At 36.1% G+C, this 17,758-nt stretch overlaps 1 protein-coding gene across 2 annotated transcripts in view; it reads right to left on the minus strand.

Moving 5' to 3' along the window:
• htr4 (5-hydroxytryptamine receptor 4) overlaps positions 1-17,758 on the minus strand; it is a 109,651-nt gene that overhangs the window by 58,052 nt on the left and 33,841 nt on the right. For both annotated transcript variants that reach the window (XM_079891946.1, XM_079891947.1), the window contains exons 3-4: positions 15,517-15,630; positions 9,086-9,286 (exon numbers count right to left, since the gene is read on the minus strand). In XM_079891946.1, coding sequence (XP_079748072.1) covers positions 9,086-9,286; positions 15,517-15,630 — 315 coding nt within the window. The remainder of the gene's footprint in view (positions 1-9,085; positions 9,287-15,516; positions 15,631-17,758) is intronic.

The raw sequence follows: 17,758 nt of genomic DNA on the forward strand, positions 1-17,758 counted from the left end.
AACTAAATTTACTCCTGAACACAACAAAAACCTCAGATGCAAACAGATAAAGTGTAATAAACTAACACTTAAAAGTGTAGTTTTGGTGTTTTCATTCCACTAGTCTGAAACAATATGTGATGAAAAGCCAAATAGCCCAAAAACTCAAAATTCATGGAAAATTTGACATGCTATGTTCATGACGTCATGCCTTTAGCAATAAATGTGAATGATGTCAAACTGCTCATTGGTCATATATATGATTATCTGTAATAAATTATAAAAGTTAAAATTTTAAGTTTCTAGCATTCTAAGAATGTAGAAAAGCATAAAAATATCATAATATGTTTGCAGATATTTAGGAATCATGCTCATACTGCAGTACCCATTTCAATCACTAGCTGTCAATATTAACCTTTAAGGTACAGTATGTAAATTGTTTTGTTCAAAATTAACTACATTTAAATTATGTGTGAATACATCATCAATCCTTCTTCCAAAACATGTTTTTGTCTGACCCTGATTCATTAAGCCTGTTATAATTGTTTATATTTTAAATCTGACGGGATGTTTTTCACAGGAAGTTGCGTACATACGTCACTCGCCCGTATGGTGTGGGAGTGGCATAGGTTACTTTAGTTGTCACAACGAGCGAGAAATGTCGACAAGGAGCACGCTAAATCTCAAACCTTTGGGGAATCACCTGTTTTAAAAACAATGCTGAACAGAGGAGAGTCTTCTAGCAAAAAGAGAACGTGACAGAGCTCGTAATAAAACCAGAATCAAAACAATGTTCTTCCGCAGAATGCATGCAGTTTTGTTTTTTTTAACTGCTAGAGGGCAAAAAGTTATATAGTGTACCTTTCAATATAAAAAAACATGACACCATGAATCATCGACCCTTCTATAGCAAGCTGCCCATCAAGGAAATGCATGGCTTTCCTCTGAGAAGTCAAATTGAATTTCAAGAAGCACTGAACTACTGTCCTTATGGCTTTACATTGGATCAGTCAGACAAATCTAATCTGTGATCAGAATCAACAATATGCAGTTCCCAAAGCACGCATGAACGATCAGTCATGCAAACGTGTTTCCCTGAGGGTCGGGCACGTGGGGAAATAGTATCGCGAAAGTCTGCGTAAAAATCCAATTCCAAGCTTGGCTGGCATTGGACAAGCTGTGATGTGGAGAAATTAACCTCCAGTCAAATGGAAAGCAAACGTCTGGGCTGAATGGGCACTCACCCAGTTCTAATGACTATAAGCTCATAAGTAAGATCCACCTATATCTCTGTTTTCATAGGCCAATGTCCCTGCTGACCATTTCCTGCTCTCTATGGCTCTTTCAAGTGCCATTATTCCACTCATAAATGGAATAATATGAATGCAGAGCTGTTTAAGAGAATTGCAGCTATTTTTTAGGGGGTTTATAAAGTGGCTCATACAAACACTCACTCTCAAGATAGTTCTAGAGATCTAGTAGTCTGGATCAGGGCTTGCAAAATCGCTCGCCCGAAGTCCCGGGGCTATTGTGTTTTCCAGTCGGGCTACCAAAATGCATAACCGGCCTGCCCGACGGGCTAACTGAAATAGTGTTCGCTTCAGTCTTGTTATAATCAGATTCAGCGCGTTCTTCATCTTCAATCCGCAGTGGCGCGGAGCAGAGCACACGTCAGAAACAGAGGACAGGGTGTGTGTGTTCATCTGAGCCTCATTGGTCTGTCACTGCTCGTCAATGTCAGAATATTTGAGATGACCAATTAAATCAAAGTAGGCGGGCTTTATGTTCACAGAAGCTGCTGAGTGGGAATTTGAGCAGAGCGACTGACGCTTCAGTTTACGGTCAAGTGCGAGATAAGATGTAAGTAGCTAAACTAAACATTTCATATTTGAGTTTTTTTTTAGGTCATAAATTTTTTTCGCCATTTTGAACTGAAAATAGGCCTATGTAACGTGACTCATGTAATGTAGCCTAATAATTAGTTTACTGTCATTGTGAGGGGACAAGAAACATTAACAAAGCCGTTTTCATCATGTTAGGCACAAGATTAATAATGAATTAAAGCCTATTAATAAAATTAATTAATAAAGCCTTCAGTAAATTAAAAAAGTTCAGCTTTAGGAGGGGAGGAGACTGAGAGAAAAAGAAAGAGTGATGGATAAGAAGTGAGAGCAGGTATTGACAAATAATCTACTGCCCGCTGACATGGTTTTAAAGCTATTTCTTATCCTTTTTTTGTCCTTCGAATGTCTTGAAATGCAAAATAAAAATGTTTAACCCCCTAACAACCTTAAATGTAGGACCTCTTTGATTATAAAGCCCTGTCTACGGCCCTGTATTAGGAATAAGATCAATAATGAATGTGAACATATTGTGAATGAATTTAATAAACTAGTTAGGCTACCTAGCTTTCCTAGTAGCTTTCAGTAAATTAACGCGTCTGAGAAAATGATTCATAAATCAGTAAATCAGTTGACCCTATGTTTACTTTCTTCACTGACAGACAAAAATGAAAAGCCTATATCAGTCAAAGCTCAGCTTTAGGAGGGGAAGAGACAGAGCAAGAGAAAAACAAAGAGATAAAGAGTGTTATGCTGATGAGGAGAGAAAAATAATCAGCTGCATGACATGGTTTTAAAGCTATTGTTATCCAATTTTTTTGGGGCTTCAAAACATCTTAAAATGCGCACATGTAGATCAGAGAAATCCCCGAACCCCCCTAACTAGCCTACCTCACATTCGGGACCTCAGTGATGAGAAAACCCTGCCATCTTCATGTTAATGAAACTAGTTAATAGTGAGCATTAGACCCTAAACTAAAGTGTTACCTTTTTTTTTTTTTTTTTCATACCCTCATTGCCACAGACACAGACTGATTCATGTTCCATACTGGTCACACAAATTTCAGTTCAGTTAGTACCAAATGCATATTTGTACTGATAATTCTAATTTGATTATTTTATATCCAATTGTTGAATGTTTGTGTTTTGAAAAAGTTTTTGATTCATGTTTTGACTCCTAACCAATATTCTACATTAAAAATGGTCTTTTTATTTGGGCTAGTAAAATTCATTTCGGGCTACCAAAATCTGAAGAGTGCCTGCCCGAAGGGCTACCAGCAATTTTGAAATTTAGCATGCTTGGAGAATAAAATGTTATTTTGAGAACACATATTGTTGTCATATAAAATGCACTACACAGAGCAGTGCAAAGTTCTTCACATTCAAATTGGAAGCTGAGATACAAGGGGAAAGTATCACACTCATAACTCTGCAGTCACATTGCCCAAGAGTGTACAACATTTTGTAACCGCCGCAGAAAGACCTCCAGACAGCTCCCCTGTTGCTCTTTTGTTCCCTGTGTTGAGGCTGATCAGGTGCGGCACTCCACATTTCATTTCTGTAGTGCCATCTGGGTCTCTTTCTTGCATGCTGCTGAGGTGTGCAAACAGTTGTGACAACAAAAGCTCCTAGATCAGTTTACAACTTACAGACGTTTTCTTGCAAGGTCAAAGTATTTTGTATGCTTAATGCAATGTTGTCAGTGTACTACAATACATACTCCAGAACCATTCTTTAATATGGAAATAAATCCTATTTTCTAACTTTTTTTTGTCTTGTTTTTCAGTAAAAATAACTAAACATCCTTAAATGCAGTAGATACTATGACTTGTGCATGTATTTGTATGTATGTTTTACTTTTTTTTTGTATGCCATTTTACTTATGTAATGTATGACTTTTCCAAGTGAAACTACATGTTTAACTAGAATTTCCTTTTTATCTTTTGAGAATTGATTGATTCATGTAAAGTGGGTGTCCATATTATAATTGTTACATTGCCAGTCTGTTTTTATTTCTGTCTTTGTCTGTGTTCTGTCTATTAGTTCAGTTGAGTCTTCCTCCGCCCCTGTCTGTTTGTTTCCATAGTTACTTATTGATTAGTTAGTTCAGTTCAGGTGTGTCTTGTTAATTTGCCTCTTTAGTTCTGTCTATTTATACCCTGTGTTCTGTCTTGTTCTTTGTCAAAGTTATTTTATGTTGCATGTGTAGGTTGTTCTGAGTTTATTTTAAGACTGTTTATTAAATATTACTGCTGCACTTAGATCCTGCTTCTGCCTCTGCTTCTGCTTCAACCGAAATTGTAACAATAATAGAGCCAGACCTCTATAGAAATTGGGAGTCAACTGTGGAGTAGCAAAAACTTTACAGAAGGGCTTTAAACCAGGATTTTTTTCTGGATTTTTGAAGTTCACCCTGAAGACGGATGGTAACAGTTCGTCTTCAAAAATATCAATATAATTTATTGCAGTAAGCCTATGGAGGAGTGAGACAGCTCTCAGATTTAATCAAAAATATCTTAATTTATGTTCTGAAGATGAACGAAAGTCTTACAGAGGCTGGAACAACATGGGGGTGAGTAATTACTGACAGAATTTAAATTTTTGGGTGAACTAACCCTTTAATTGCTTTATTCAATGTCTCTACCTGAAAACCACTGTTATTTGTCGTTATTAATGTTTTAAATGCATATTAGTTAGGCTAGTAGTTTTAGCTGTGGTATTGAAAATGGAATGTAGAATTGTGAATTTTCATTGGTATCTACACTATTGGTGTCATAACTGCCTCTTTTTTGCAAAAACAGTTTCATGGTTGGTAAAAAAATATTTATGGCTGGTAAATTTCCCAAGCCACCAGCCATTGGCAGACGTGACAAAAAGTTAGTTTTTGGCCCTGCCTCTAGATAAAACTTAAATGTATTGTTATTTTTATCCATCCAGTCAAATTTGTAATGTAAACAACAATGACAGTTTTAACTTGTCCATGAGATAATCCACGGCTAGGTGTGCATTAACATTGGGTGGTTCTTTATCTTCATGTTGTGCATTACAATAATTTAATATATTTATATATAATTCTAAATCAATAAGAAGACATGCTTCTATTTTGGACACTTTAATATCTTATTCAGGTATGCTTCTCGGGTAACTTTATACTTGTTTTATACTTTATAGGATGTTACAAGGCAAAGATGATATCAATGAGAACAATATTTTTTGTGCTATGATTAGAATGTGTGGTAACACTTTAAAATAAGGATCCTTCGTTAATGAATAACTACACAGGAACAAATGAGTAACACAATATTAACAATCTAGTAACTACAATTAACTAACAAGTAACTCTGATTAACGAATTAGTAAGTAATAGCACACAGATTTAAGTGGTAGTTCACTATTAACTAATCAATAACTACTACTTTTTAATACTTCACAGAGAACTACTGCATTTTTTTTACAGATTTAAGTGGTAGTTCACTAATAACTAATCAATAACTACTATTTTTCAATACTTTCCAGAGAAATAATGAAAAAAAATCACAATTCATGCAAAACTAATTAATAACTAATGCAGGACAAATTACTAGCACTAGATTAACATTACTGCTAGATACTGTACACTAATTATTAATATGTAATAGCGTAGCAGACTTATGATTTGGGAAAGCTGTCAATAATTAGCCTATGCACTGCTATGTATGTCTCTTTGCTCATATGTAGATATGTATGTATATATATATATATATATATATATATATATATATATATATATATATATGTGTGTGTGTGTGTGTGTGTGTATATATCCTGTGAATGATTAGATGATTCTACCCTTTCGGGTTGGCTTACCGTAACTACAGCATGGAATCACGATAAATAGTAATTACTCAAGTGTTACTACATACTTCTATAGGAATTACTAATTATTTGGATCCGTATTCTAAAGTGAAGATCATGTTAACTAACTAGTAATGACTCAAGTGTTACTACATACTTCTATAGTAATTACAAATAATTTGGATCCGTATTCTAAAGTGAAGATATTAGTTTTGCATGAAGTGTGAATTTTTTTCATTATTTCTCTGGGAAGTATTGAAAAATAGTAGTTATTGATTAGTTATTAGTGAACTACCACTTAAATCTGTAAAAAAAATCAGTAGTTCTCTGTGAAGTATTAAAAAATAGTAGTTATTGATTAGTTAATAGTGAACTACCACTTAAATCTGTGTGCTATTACTTACTAATTCGTTAATCAGAGTTACTTGTTAGTTAATTGTAGTTACTAGATTGTTAATATTGTGTTACTCATTTGTTCCTGTGTAGTTATTCATTAACGAAGGATCCGTATTTTAAAGTGTTACCGAATGTGTTACCAGTTTTAAAAAAAACACATTTTCTCCATGAAAGCATAATGAAAGCACAAATGCTTTGGGACAGTTTTGTGCATGTTGTATTCTATAAGTGTACCTATTTATAGTGCCATAAAGTATATGACCTTGCTTATCGTGGATATTTCACCAAGAAGACTATTCTCACCTGCTGATATGCACAGCGATTATCAAGAAGAACAACAGAAGTTTCGAAAACATGTGAAAGTGGCGGCTTGTGACGCACTAATAACACAGCTAATGAGCACATACAATTAGTATTCAACCGGAATGAGCCAGATGAGTGGAGGCATAATAGAGAGCACTAAATTAAGCAGCAAATCAACACTGAGACTGCAAATCATCTGAAGAGACTCACGCTGTATCGCAGACTCTAAACACATGCTGCTCGGTGAGTGAGGTTTGTGTGAGAAACGAGAAGAGACTGCTACTAACCCGAAGGCCGAAGAAGAATTACATTGGAGAAAGCAGCTTTTAAGAACAAGGCGGAGCGCATTTCACACAGTCTAAATTGAGATGACATGGCTATTATTGCTGTGTGTGCTAAGTGAGTGCCTGAAGGACACCCGGCCAGCCTCATTGTCAAAACTCAGAGAGGCAAATGACTTGTGAAATAGCCAGAATGGCTGTTGTTTCCTTTCCACAAGACCCATGATTGTCATAAGTGCCGCCTGTAGCCACGCTGACTGGAACCTCTTCATTCCTTCGTACTCAGGAAAACATTACTGTCTTGATGAAAATCAAGGAAGCAGATCCCAGTGGAGCGTGAATGCAAGGTGCGATACATAGTGATAATAACGGGAAAAGATGAACAGAAAAAAGATAGATAATGAACAGACAGCCATAAAAGTCACATAAAAAAACATCTGCCACATTGCTATTAACATTTAAGGCTATAGTGGGTTAGAGGAAAGATATTTTCCATTCAGTGAAAGTGTTTCAAAACAAGTTTCACTGTCTTTAACATGCAGTATTTAATATAATAATATACTGTATTTCTTTACAGTATATTATTTCCATAGTAAGTATTCTTTTTATCTTTTTAAAAGTACGCTTAAGTGTACTCATTCACAAGGACTCATCATAAATTGATTGTTATGTTTTTTTCATTTGCAATTAAATTATGGCTGTTGCATCAAAAGCAACTCATGATGACATAAAGATTAATCAATTATTTACTTTATATGTTCTCAAAACTAGAAGACTATAGAATGCATAGACTGCAATGCTGCATGTTTGTTTGTAGGCAGGGAATGTACTGTAGCAACGTAGATAGTTACGTCATTATTTGACTCTCAATTCAGTGGAACCGTGGGCCAGAATAAAGAAAGAGAGAGAGCTGCACACGTCAAACGGAGAAAGAGGTACATTTTGTAACAAACCAAATATTATCAGTCCCCCTCCTCTCAGTGTGCCCTTATGCCCCCTTTAACAAGCGAGGCATTGGAAGGCGGTCTGTGTGACTGCAGGGGCCGAATGACGCAAACTAGGGAAGCAGCTGAGCACTCGAAGCTCTTCCTGAATTTCAGTCCTCTGGTCTAATGCATCACTCTGGGGTAAAGGACTGGAGCTGAAAGGGTGGTTCACGTCGGAGGGAAGTGGATACTAAGGCTTAGTGCTTTATTGAACTTCTAAGTGGAGTAGCTTTATAATGTGCCAGTGTCACACAAGACGTTTGAGATACTAAACCATGTTCGAGTACCTCTTATTTTCTCCTTTTATTATTCACGATGGAGCATTTGCTGCCGACAGGAACAAGGCCAGAAACTAAATAGAATGTCAAAGCATAAAATGTATTATAGCTGAATGCCCATTCACAGAGTTTAGACGAATTGTCTTTCATAGTTATGCGCAGAAAAAAAAGGATAAGATCAGACTGGAGCAAACATGATGGTGTACACGAAGCCAAAGTAGATGGAAGCAGAACAAAATTACAGCTACTTCCACAAACAACCTTAACGTTTCGCAAAGAGCAACAATCTTTTATGAAACCTTCAGTGTTTACGGATCATAAATCATAAACGTGTGCCAAAGTGAGCATAAGAACTGTTTATTCATATGTATTTGTCACCATTGTGACTTTGAGCAAGGCACTTAACTCCGGGTTGCTCCAAAAGGATTTTTATTTCAATAATAGGTCTACTGTAAGTTACTTTGCATAAAAGCATCGGCTACATATGAGGTTTTCAAACTTTGATGTCAAGCACTATCAAGTGATGATCCCCTGCAGGGGACACATTTCTTAAAATATAAAGGTATATATTTGTAAATGTTGTAAAAATATATTGATCATTGTTAGTTAATAAAATAGTTAACTAATGTTAACAAATTAGACCTTATTGTAAGTTACCAAAAAATGCATCACGGTTTATTAAAAAAAAAAAAAAAACATAAAAAAAATTATACAATTATTTTTTTCTCTCTCAAATGTTCCCTGAACCCATTAGCACCTCTTTGTGCTCCCCTGGTGTGAAAAGCCCTCTCTAACATGACTATTTGCTTATTCTAAGTTGTCCAGCAACAATATGTTTCTATTTTTAAAGGTCTGCCTGTTGCTCGACTTTAAGAGTTTGTTAGGTTCATAATCACATGTGATCACTGCAATATTGGTGAACGATTTACTTGGCAAGGGACTTCGTGTGGCCACACATAGATCACCATGGAAACAGCATCCCTACACAGTCCGCAGAACTAAACTCTCAAGTGCTTGTCCTCGGTGGCGAAACAATTTATGGCTGCCATGACAACAGCAACTGCAGTCATGTGTCAAGACTATACGTTTATTGAATTTCAATTAATAGCACGTGATTTATACACAACCAAGACGTCTCATGAACATCCTGAACTGAAAGGGCAAGGTCTTTTTTCTTGTTTTTTTACCTGTCAAGGGATATGCAGCACAGGTGTAGGATGGAGGCGGTGGTCAGCAGAACGTCCAGAGAGGTGCGGACCAGGCAGAAGGTCTCTCCGTAGATCCAGTTCTGATGGATCAGTTCTATGGCACCAAACGGCATCACCAGCACTGACACCAGCAGGTCAGCAAACGCCAGCGAGACGATGAAGTAATTGGTTTTGATTTTCCTGCAGCAGAAACAAAGATATATTACTTTCTGAACACTTTAGTTTAGAGTCCAGTTCTATTTAGTTGCTTATTAGCATGCATATTATAGGATATTGACCATTTATTAGTACTTAAAAAGCACATATTAATGCCTTATTCTGCATGACCGTATTCTACATCCCTTAATTCTACATAATACCTAAACTTAACAACAACCTTACTAACTTTTAATAAGCAGTAATTAGGAGTTTATTTAGGCAAAAGTCATAGTTAATAGTAAGTTAATAGTGAGAATTGGATCCTAATCTAAAGTGTGACCTTACTTTCTTCTCTTTTAGCTTTTTATTTTTTATTTTTATTTTTTTTATTCAGATAAATACAATTTTAAATGTTTATTTTCTGTTTTTAAAGATTTTTAGGTTAAAACAATTAGTATACAAGCATGGACACAAAATATTTTTTTCAAAGTTGCAATTAAAACTATAACTAATTATAATTAATAAAATCAATAAATATTGAAGTGTTTTACAAGAAAATACTTGTAAAGTCAGTCTTTCTACTGCAAAATTTCATGTTTAATTGAATTGCCGTTTCTTTGTAATTATTTGTACAATTTACTAGCAATATCTGAGTGAAAAAGTGTTTAAAAACCTACTACACCAATTTTTGCTTCAGTGTATTATAAATATTGTCCATGCGACTTTCCTTTTTGAGTGAATTATCCCTTTAAATTCAATAATGAATGTAAACACAGCAGCTTGACAAGATGTGTTCCCTCATGATTAGAAATTAGAGAAAACTGTAACAAGATATCTACTGAATGTGTCTGCGTGTGTCTGTGCTATGTGTGTGGTACGTTGCTGATAGGCTGTCATAATGTTCGCTCCCCTTGATAAGGTCCAGAGCTCTGGGCACTCTATTAATGAGTAATAAAACTCTTGCTTGAGCTTCTGAACACAGATATCTATATATAGCTCACTGAGAAGCATTAATAGGCTCAAATCATTCTGTCACGTAACCATAACATGGCATAAAATCTGCATACCAGCTGTCTATGAACAATATACATCTTTGAAAGAATGCAGAGAGGGGCACTGATTGGCTTTCATGAACATATGACAGCAATTCTGAAGAATGAAAAGCAACATGCATCCAATAATTACACCATCAGATAGTGTGTCAGTGTTTACAAATCCCTTTTGGATGCACCATTAAAGCAAAATGGCACCAGATGTTCCATTTGACCCTAGCAGCCTCTTTTAAATACATTTGTCATTACTATCACGACATAACATTTGGCACGTGATTCAATTGGTAACACTGAGATTATTTTTAGACTATTTTTCTCAGGACTGAGTAGAGTAGATTTTTCTGGTAGAGTGGAAACATGACCTTTGAGTAAAAGAATCTGGGTGGTATGGGACAGGATAAGCAATTTATAAATCAGAAGGAAGCATAGTATGTGAAATAGAGGAAGGAATGTATGAATTGATGTGTGGCATGACGTTTGAGGAGATAAGAAGCCTAGCGCTGCCTCCTGGCTTTAGACACAAAAGAAACCAACAGCTTTTTCAGTACAGAGCTCTCTAAACTCTTTCTTCTCTCCTTCACAAGTGTTCATAAGACATAAAACATGATGGCAACAGTTTGCAAGTGTGTATATATATATAAACGATCCATTTTCAAGGGGCGGCTCCTTTAAGGCTTGTCAGTAAATGGCCACTGTTATGATTTGCTAACGTCATTGCATAGGAAAAAGTGTCAACGTCCACTCACTATTGCATGCCAGTAAGTGTTTTGAAACCTTATCCACTGTGCCTCATTTACAAAACAATCTGTAGTCAAATGCTCTGAACAAACAAAATCCTCAGACGTGATTCAGGACGCCACTAAAATAAACCATCCACTTGTTTCCGATGCTGGAATCCTTCTGAAATCTCTACAAACGAGCTGTTCGTGTGGATGCGTCAAAGCGAAAATTCGTTTACTCTTCTATTTCTCCTGTTGTCGACCGACTTAGGTGTGTGGAGTATGTCAGAAACTGAACTCATATCTACTATGTCCAGTGTAGACAACATCAGTGATTAAAATGGGTTCTATTTTCTTTTGACGCGTCACTTGGGCTGGGTATCGAGTTCGATACTTTTTAGGCACCGACCGAATTGCCTCAATACCATCGAATATCAAAAAATGTTTTGCCGTTTGGTACCAAATTTCGATACCTAAGGGGTTAATCTCGTCAACGCCAGTGAGCCAATAAGCATGCAGCATAATTGGCTGTGGCGAGGCATCAAGGAAAAACACTTTGCGCGATGCAATATTTGCGACAAGATAATGGCTGCCAAGACTGGCAACCAGGGCCTGAAATTAACACCCGACCACACGCCAAATGCGGGTGAATTCTGCAATTGGCGGGTAACACTGTCAATCTACCTGCCACATTGGCAGGTAGCCAATGAGAATCGACCCTTCGCGGGGAGTTTGATTGACGGCGATCTGGCCAATCATAATCCGCCGAATTTTTTTTTGTCCGACAAAGCAGTCAGGAGAGTTCAACGTTGGATGATTTGAACTTGAAAAAACGGAGTGTACTGAGTAGACCTACTGACATCTTTCCGCAGTTAAAACTTCATTCCTTCTTTCATTCATGTTTATTTTATGCTATAAATTAACTAGAAGGAAGAGATGATCGGTTCACAAGCAGCTTTAACTAACCGAGGCACCACAGCGATCTGTCAAGACACATTACAGAGCCACAAAACGGTATTGTCTAAATTTCTTTAAAAATGACCAAATTTTAACGTTGATACTTTGTTTAAAATCAAAAGTAACCAGGACTGTCTTGTCTGTCAGCGTGTTGTCAGTGTCTCTGCTGCGCGATGTGTTTTTCATTGCGTGAGATCATGGTTTGGCGTGAGCTCGGTGTAGCTTGTCGGACATAGCAACAGTAACTAAAGCGGCTGGGTCTTTGCGTTTTTTTTTTTGTTTTTTTTTTAACTGTTGTTATTTGACATTTAAACGAAGTCAGCCATACGCACCAAACGCGAATATGCGTCTAAATTCGCGCCTGACGCGATATTCGCCTCCGGTGTGAACGCACCGTAACGGTTCCTGAACACTGTAACAGCTGCCCAGCGATCAACACAGCCGCGTGTGATTTGTTTACATAGCCTACGAGCTGCACTCGGTCTATATCTGTATTCTAAGAGTTATTATTACTTGTATGGATCTCGTCAATAACTTGACAGCACTTAAATGTGTATTCTTACAAGTTAAAGAACAAATGTTTGTGCAGTTCCTTTTTTTTTTCACCTTTTATGAGGCAAAAAAAAAAAAAAAAAAAAAAACTGGCTGGTAAAAAGTCACTGTGGCGGGTGGATTTTTAAATCCACCTGCCACAGTGGCTGGTGGTCAAAAAAGTTAACTTCAGGCCCTGCTGGCAACACAACAAATCTGATGAAGCTCTTGATAGTGCATGGAATAAACTTAAGAGCAGAAAGTTTCTCTGTCTTTGACTGCAAAAAGAACTGGAGCGCATCACAAATGAACCGAAACTCGGCGTATAGGCTACTTGAGACATACATGAGAAACAGGCATATAGAAAGATTGAAATGTCTACTTTTAAACTAACCAATTCGAATCGAAATCAAATATTCTCTGATTATGCAATCCAAATGAAAGGTGCATTTCTCTCTACAGGCACGCACGTTCACTTTACTGCAGAGATGACGAATCGGCAACGTCAACTTCATCTTTGCAGTCAACACTGACTCAGAAAACACTAGTTTATTAATAAACAATTAAAATGCATCCTTGCTATTTTTTCCCAGACACATTCATAATCATTAGGCTACTTTTGCCAGTGCTTTGCGGCAAGCTTTATGCGTGCTGAGGCCGAGGCATATATTCCACCCCCCAGTGGCCTATATATGAGTCTTTGAGTCTGTAAAAAAAAAGTCAACAAACTGAAAAAATAAAACCAACTTTTTTGAGGTAATATTTAATGTAATTAAAACGGACTTAATAAAATTGGTTTCAGAAAAAGTATCGTTCAGGAACCGGTATAGAAGTCAAGTTATCGGTATCGATATCGAAAATTATTGAACGATGCCCAGCCCTACGCGGCACTCACATCCAGAGTAGACAAATGTCAGCCGTTAAACTATTTTCCGATGTCTTGCTCTGGGGAAAATCAACAACAACTGTAAATTAAACGGGTAAATGGTCAAACAATGCAACCATATTATTTATTCATGCTCTAGTGCATGCTGGGAATTCCAGCACTCTGAGTAACCTGTATCTGTGCTGCTAGTTAGCACCTAAAAAAAACTACTTTTAAAATGTATAATAGAAAAGCTGCTTTGACATGCATTACTTCCATACTTCAGTACGTAAAAGTAAACAACAATAACAACAACAAAAGAAAAATCCAACAATAATTGGTTATTTTGTAAGTGTTGAAGGGAGAGTGGAAGACAAAAGAAGGTATTGTAAGAAATGTCTCAGTGTTTTTTGTCCATACAATGTTAGTAACCAACATGCTTGAAAATATCTTCTTTTATGTGCCACAAAACATGAGAGCGAGTAAATAATGACAGAATTTTTGGACAGACACTTTTGGGTGAATTAAGAACCTAAGACGTTTTACAGATTCAGAAGGAAATTGGCTGTCTCAGAAGGTCTGTATCAGCGGCTTCATTAGAATTTCACATTCGTGATGGCGTTGACACTTTCTAGACAGTCTGAAATTATGGTAATTACAGTAAGATATGATACAGTGTGGGTGGAGATCTGGAGCTTAAGCAAACAACCATGTTTATTTCCTGTCAGACTTGGACTATTTCTGTTAAAAAAGGACTCCATTCAGCCAGTGGCTTTCATTGATATAAAAACAATAGCAGCATAGTTTTCCAAGAACACAGCAGGACTCCAAAGGAGTCATTAACAAGCTCCTAATTAAATACCCACTGAAATGAAACCCAAAGAGACTATGTAGAGGTGTTTATGAGCTGGTGAACTGCTTAACTAAAAAAAAAAAGAAGACAAAAAGAAACGCCCACTCTTGATGAGCTTCTTCAATGTTAACCATTAACCTGTGTATTATGTGTGAAAGACGAGATTACATGACGGAGGAGTGTTCGGACGGCCTATTTTAAGGACATTTATCACTATCATCATGACATAACATTTAGTGCATGACTCCATCTTTGACACTTAAAAAGAGTTTCTTGGTAACCTTGATGAATGTAGATAATTGACATGACTTCAGAGATTTCATGACAAAAGCATGGTGCCTACAGGCTTGAGAGACAAAAGAAACCTACAATGTTGTTTTAATTACTGTTTTTACTGGGTGAGCATAAGAGACTTTTAAAAACCTAAATTAAAAAAAATAAAAATAAAAACCCGATCACTAACTTTTGATTGATACAGTGTCTTGATATTTTGGATTAAATATTAATCTTGCAATTCATCATATAAGTCATATTGTATCATATTGCTTTTTTATCACAGTTTACTGGATACATATTCAAGAAATTCCCAGTTCTTTCTTCACTTTTTTTTTCTAATCAAAATGTGTGTTTTCTCAACAGAACATGTTTTCTTGGGAATACTGTTTTAATTGGTAAATGTATGTTTTCCCCCTGCAGGGTCTATGATTTCACTTTCCATTATATTAGTCTTTTGTAAAATCCAAACTAACAAAGCACATCCTCCTCCAGGAAGTGAAATCCCTTTCTGTTGGAAAACAACACCACAAACACTAGTAATTCTACATTAAATTATTAATTTAATTAATTCTGTGATGTTTGTGGTATTCACTGGTTTAAAAACATCCCAATTAAAAAGCATTCCATCTGTTTGACAAAAAAAATGTCCTCACTCATGTAGGCGAACCAAGCAATGAGTAATTTTAACTCTTTATTTGTCATCCTGTAAAGTTATAATGAATAAAGATGAACTGTCTGAATTTGATCTGAATATTTCTGAAAGTCTGCTATATCCTTTAATAGAAACACATGAATTCTGTTATTTTAAAAATTGCAGAGTGAGAAGAAACTACATAAAAATGTCTGCCATTCAGATTTAAACCCTGCAAAGCCTAAAAAGAACCATCCAGTAAGAATTACCTCGAACATGAGTCATGTCAGTTCACTTGAGCTGCACAAATGAAATGCTAAAAAGGGATGTTTTCCCCTGGGCTTTCAGATAAGTGGAGAGCAGTGTGCGGAGATGGGCGGTTTCTGACCTGAGCTGCCGGTCCTTGCAGACGGCCACCATAACCAGCAGGTTGCCCAGGACGCTCATGAGCATGACCAGTGACAGGAAGCTGATGAGAGCAACCGTCTTCACCAAGCTGTTGCTGTGGTAACAGAGAGAAGACACAAACTTATTCAAAATCAGTTGATTGCATGGATCGAAGAAAATACTGATAAGTGTCATACTCTTGAAGGCGACTAACAATAGCACAAACATTTCAGTTCCAGAAGACACTACTGGTGCATAATTTTCAGTGAAGAAATGCTGTCTTTAAAATGCATTTAAAGTAAGTTTGATTTGCTAATTGTTAAATGTTGACATTTAAGAAAGGTTTTGCCACATCAATTCCCATGGAAACAGCTGCGTAAGAGCACTGCCCAGGAATAGAAAGCACATTGCCCACACAGTGTGGTCGAAAAAGACTATTCCTCCTTGTGAAAAAGATCATTTCTTTATGTTACTGATGACGTGAATCTTACCAACGTGTAGCATTGTTTGTTTCTAATCAATGGTGTTATAATGATTGAAACATTTATATTTATGTATGTGCATTCGTTTCCAGTTTTTATTTACATTATTAGTGCAGTAAATCTGCATATTATTATGCTTTGACTGGAGTAATGATGCTGAAAATTGTGCTTTGCCATCACGGGAATAAATTACATTTCAAAATATATTAACATAGAAAATGGTTATTTTAAATGGATATAATATTTCACAATATTACTGTTTTTACTGTAATCAAATAAATGCAGTCTAGGTGAGAGACTTTCAAAAATATATATATATAAAAAAAAAAAAATCTTACCATCCCCAACACTGTAAAAATGTCATTTCAACTTAAATGACATTAAACTGACTTTAAAAATATCTTTCTTTTTTTTTTTTTTTTACTGTGAAACATCTGAATAATAGTGTATATCTTGCTTTTTTGGATAAAATATTAATCTCACAATTCAACAAATTAGTCATATTGTATCATATTCGTTTTCTTTTATCACAGTTTAGTGGACATAAAAGAATATTTTTAATATTTTCACATTAGTTCTGAGCAGATATTCTAACATGAAAAACAATAATGTTACAAAGATTTAGATGGTAAACCGCATTGTGAAAATCATTTTCTTGTGTATTTTAGAGTTAGATAGAAAAATTTCCATAATGCCTCTTGTATAACCTATAAACTCAAAAGTAGCTCTTATCCGACGCATTGTTTTCCCTCAAGATTGACACTGACTATGTAATTGTAGGCTACAGCCTGTTATTTTGACTGCAGGCTTTAAGAAGAGATAACCCTCTACCGCACATTAAATGAACGGCAGGGAATTTGAGATAACTGATAGAGAGTCAGCTCAACCGTAGAACGTTAGACACTTCTTTTGTTCATGAGCTATAAAGCTCTACCTGTCTAAAGACATAGAAATCTGTGTTGATCTTTCAATAAATGTCATGTCATGTCTAATGTGAATTTGTTGTTTAAAGAAACAAATTAGAATAAATCAGAAAAGACAAGACAGCATGAAATGCCCAGTGTGAATTTAATAACCTCGAATTAGACCCTTCACTTAGATTACTTGGATCTGCTACTTTCTGTGACAACATATTGTTAATTTCAAGAGTTTATATAATACTAGAGTGAGATACTGTACACTGAATTGGCATCCATCCATTATGGCAGGGCTAGAGACTACTGGAGTAAAGAAAGAAATACAAATAAACAGAGAATTGAATATTATAGGTGCTAAGAAGTGAAGAAGGAGATCTGAATAAGAAAAATGATCTCTGGAGTGAGGTAAGCAGTTGCTTATATGTCCTTGAAATTTGACTGGCCGGGATTAAATGAACACGCTCCTCTAGAATAAAACTTAATTTTATATTCATACCATTGACCATAAGTCTACAGTCCATAGAAAGTTTTTTAACAGTTACAGATTTGCGCAAAGCTTTTGTGATTTTTTTCTAAATGTTGACAAAAAACTATTGCGAAATGATGCCGTTTCCATTAACCGATGTTATGCGACTAAAAGGTCATTTTTTCCTCTCGCGATAAATCATTCCAAAAATCATGGCGACGGATGTTGGTAGGTTTACGTATATACCAGCCACTGCACTGGCCATTATTATTAATTGAAGGAGACGTATGTGTGTTATCCAAGCATTAATGGTAAGGAACGACCCTTATACTTGGAGCGGCTGGTGTTTCTGGGTGTTTCTCCCTCATATCTGCTTCG

Source organism: Squalius cephalus (assembly GCF_949319135.1).
Source record: "Squalius cephalus genome assembly, chromosome: 14".
Lineage (NCBI taxonomy): Eukaryota > Metazoa > Chordata > Actinopteri > Cypriniformes > Leuciscidae > Squalius > Squalius cephalus.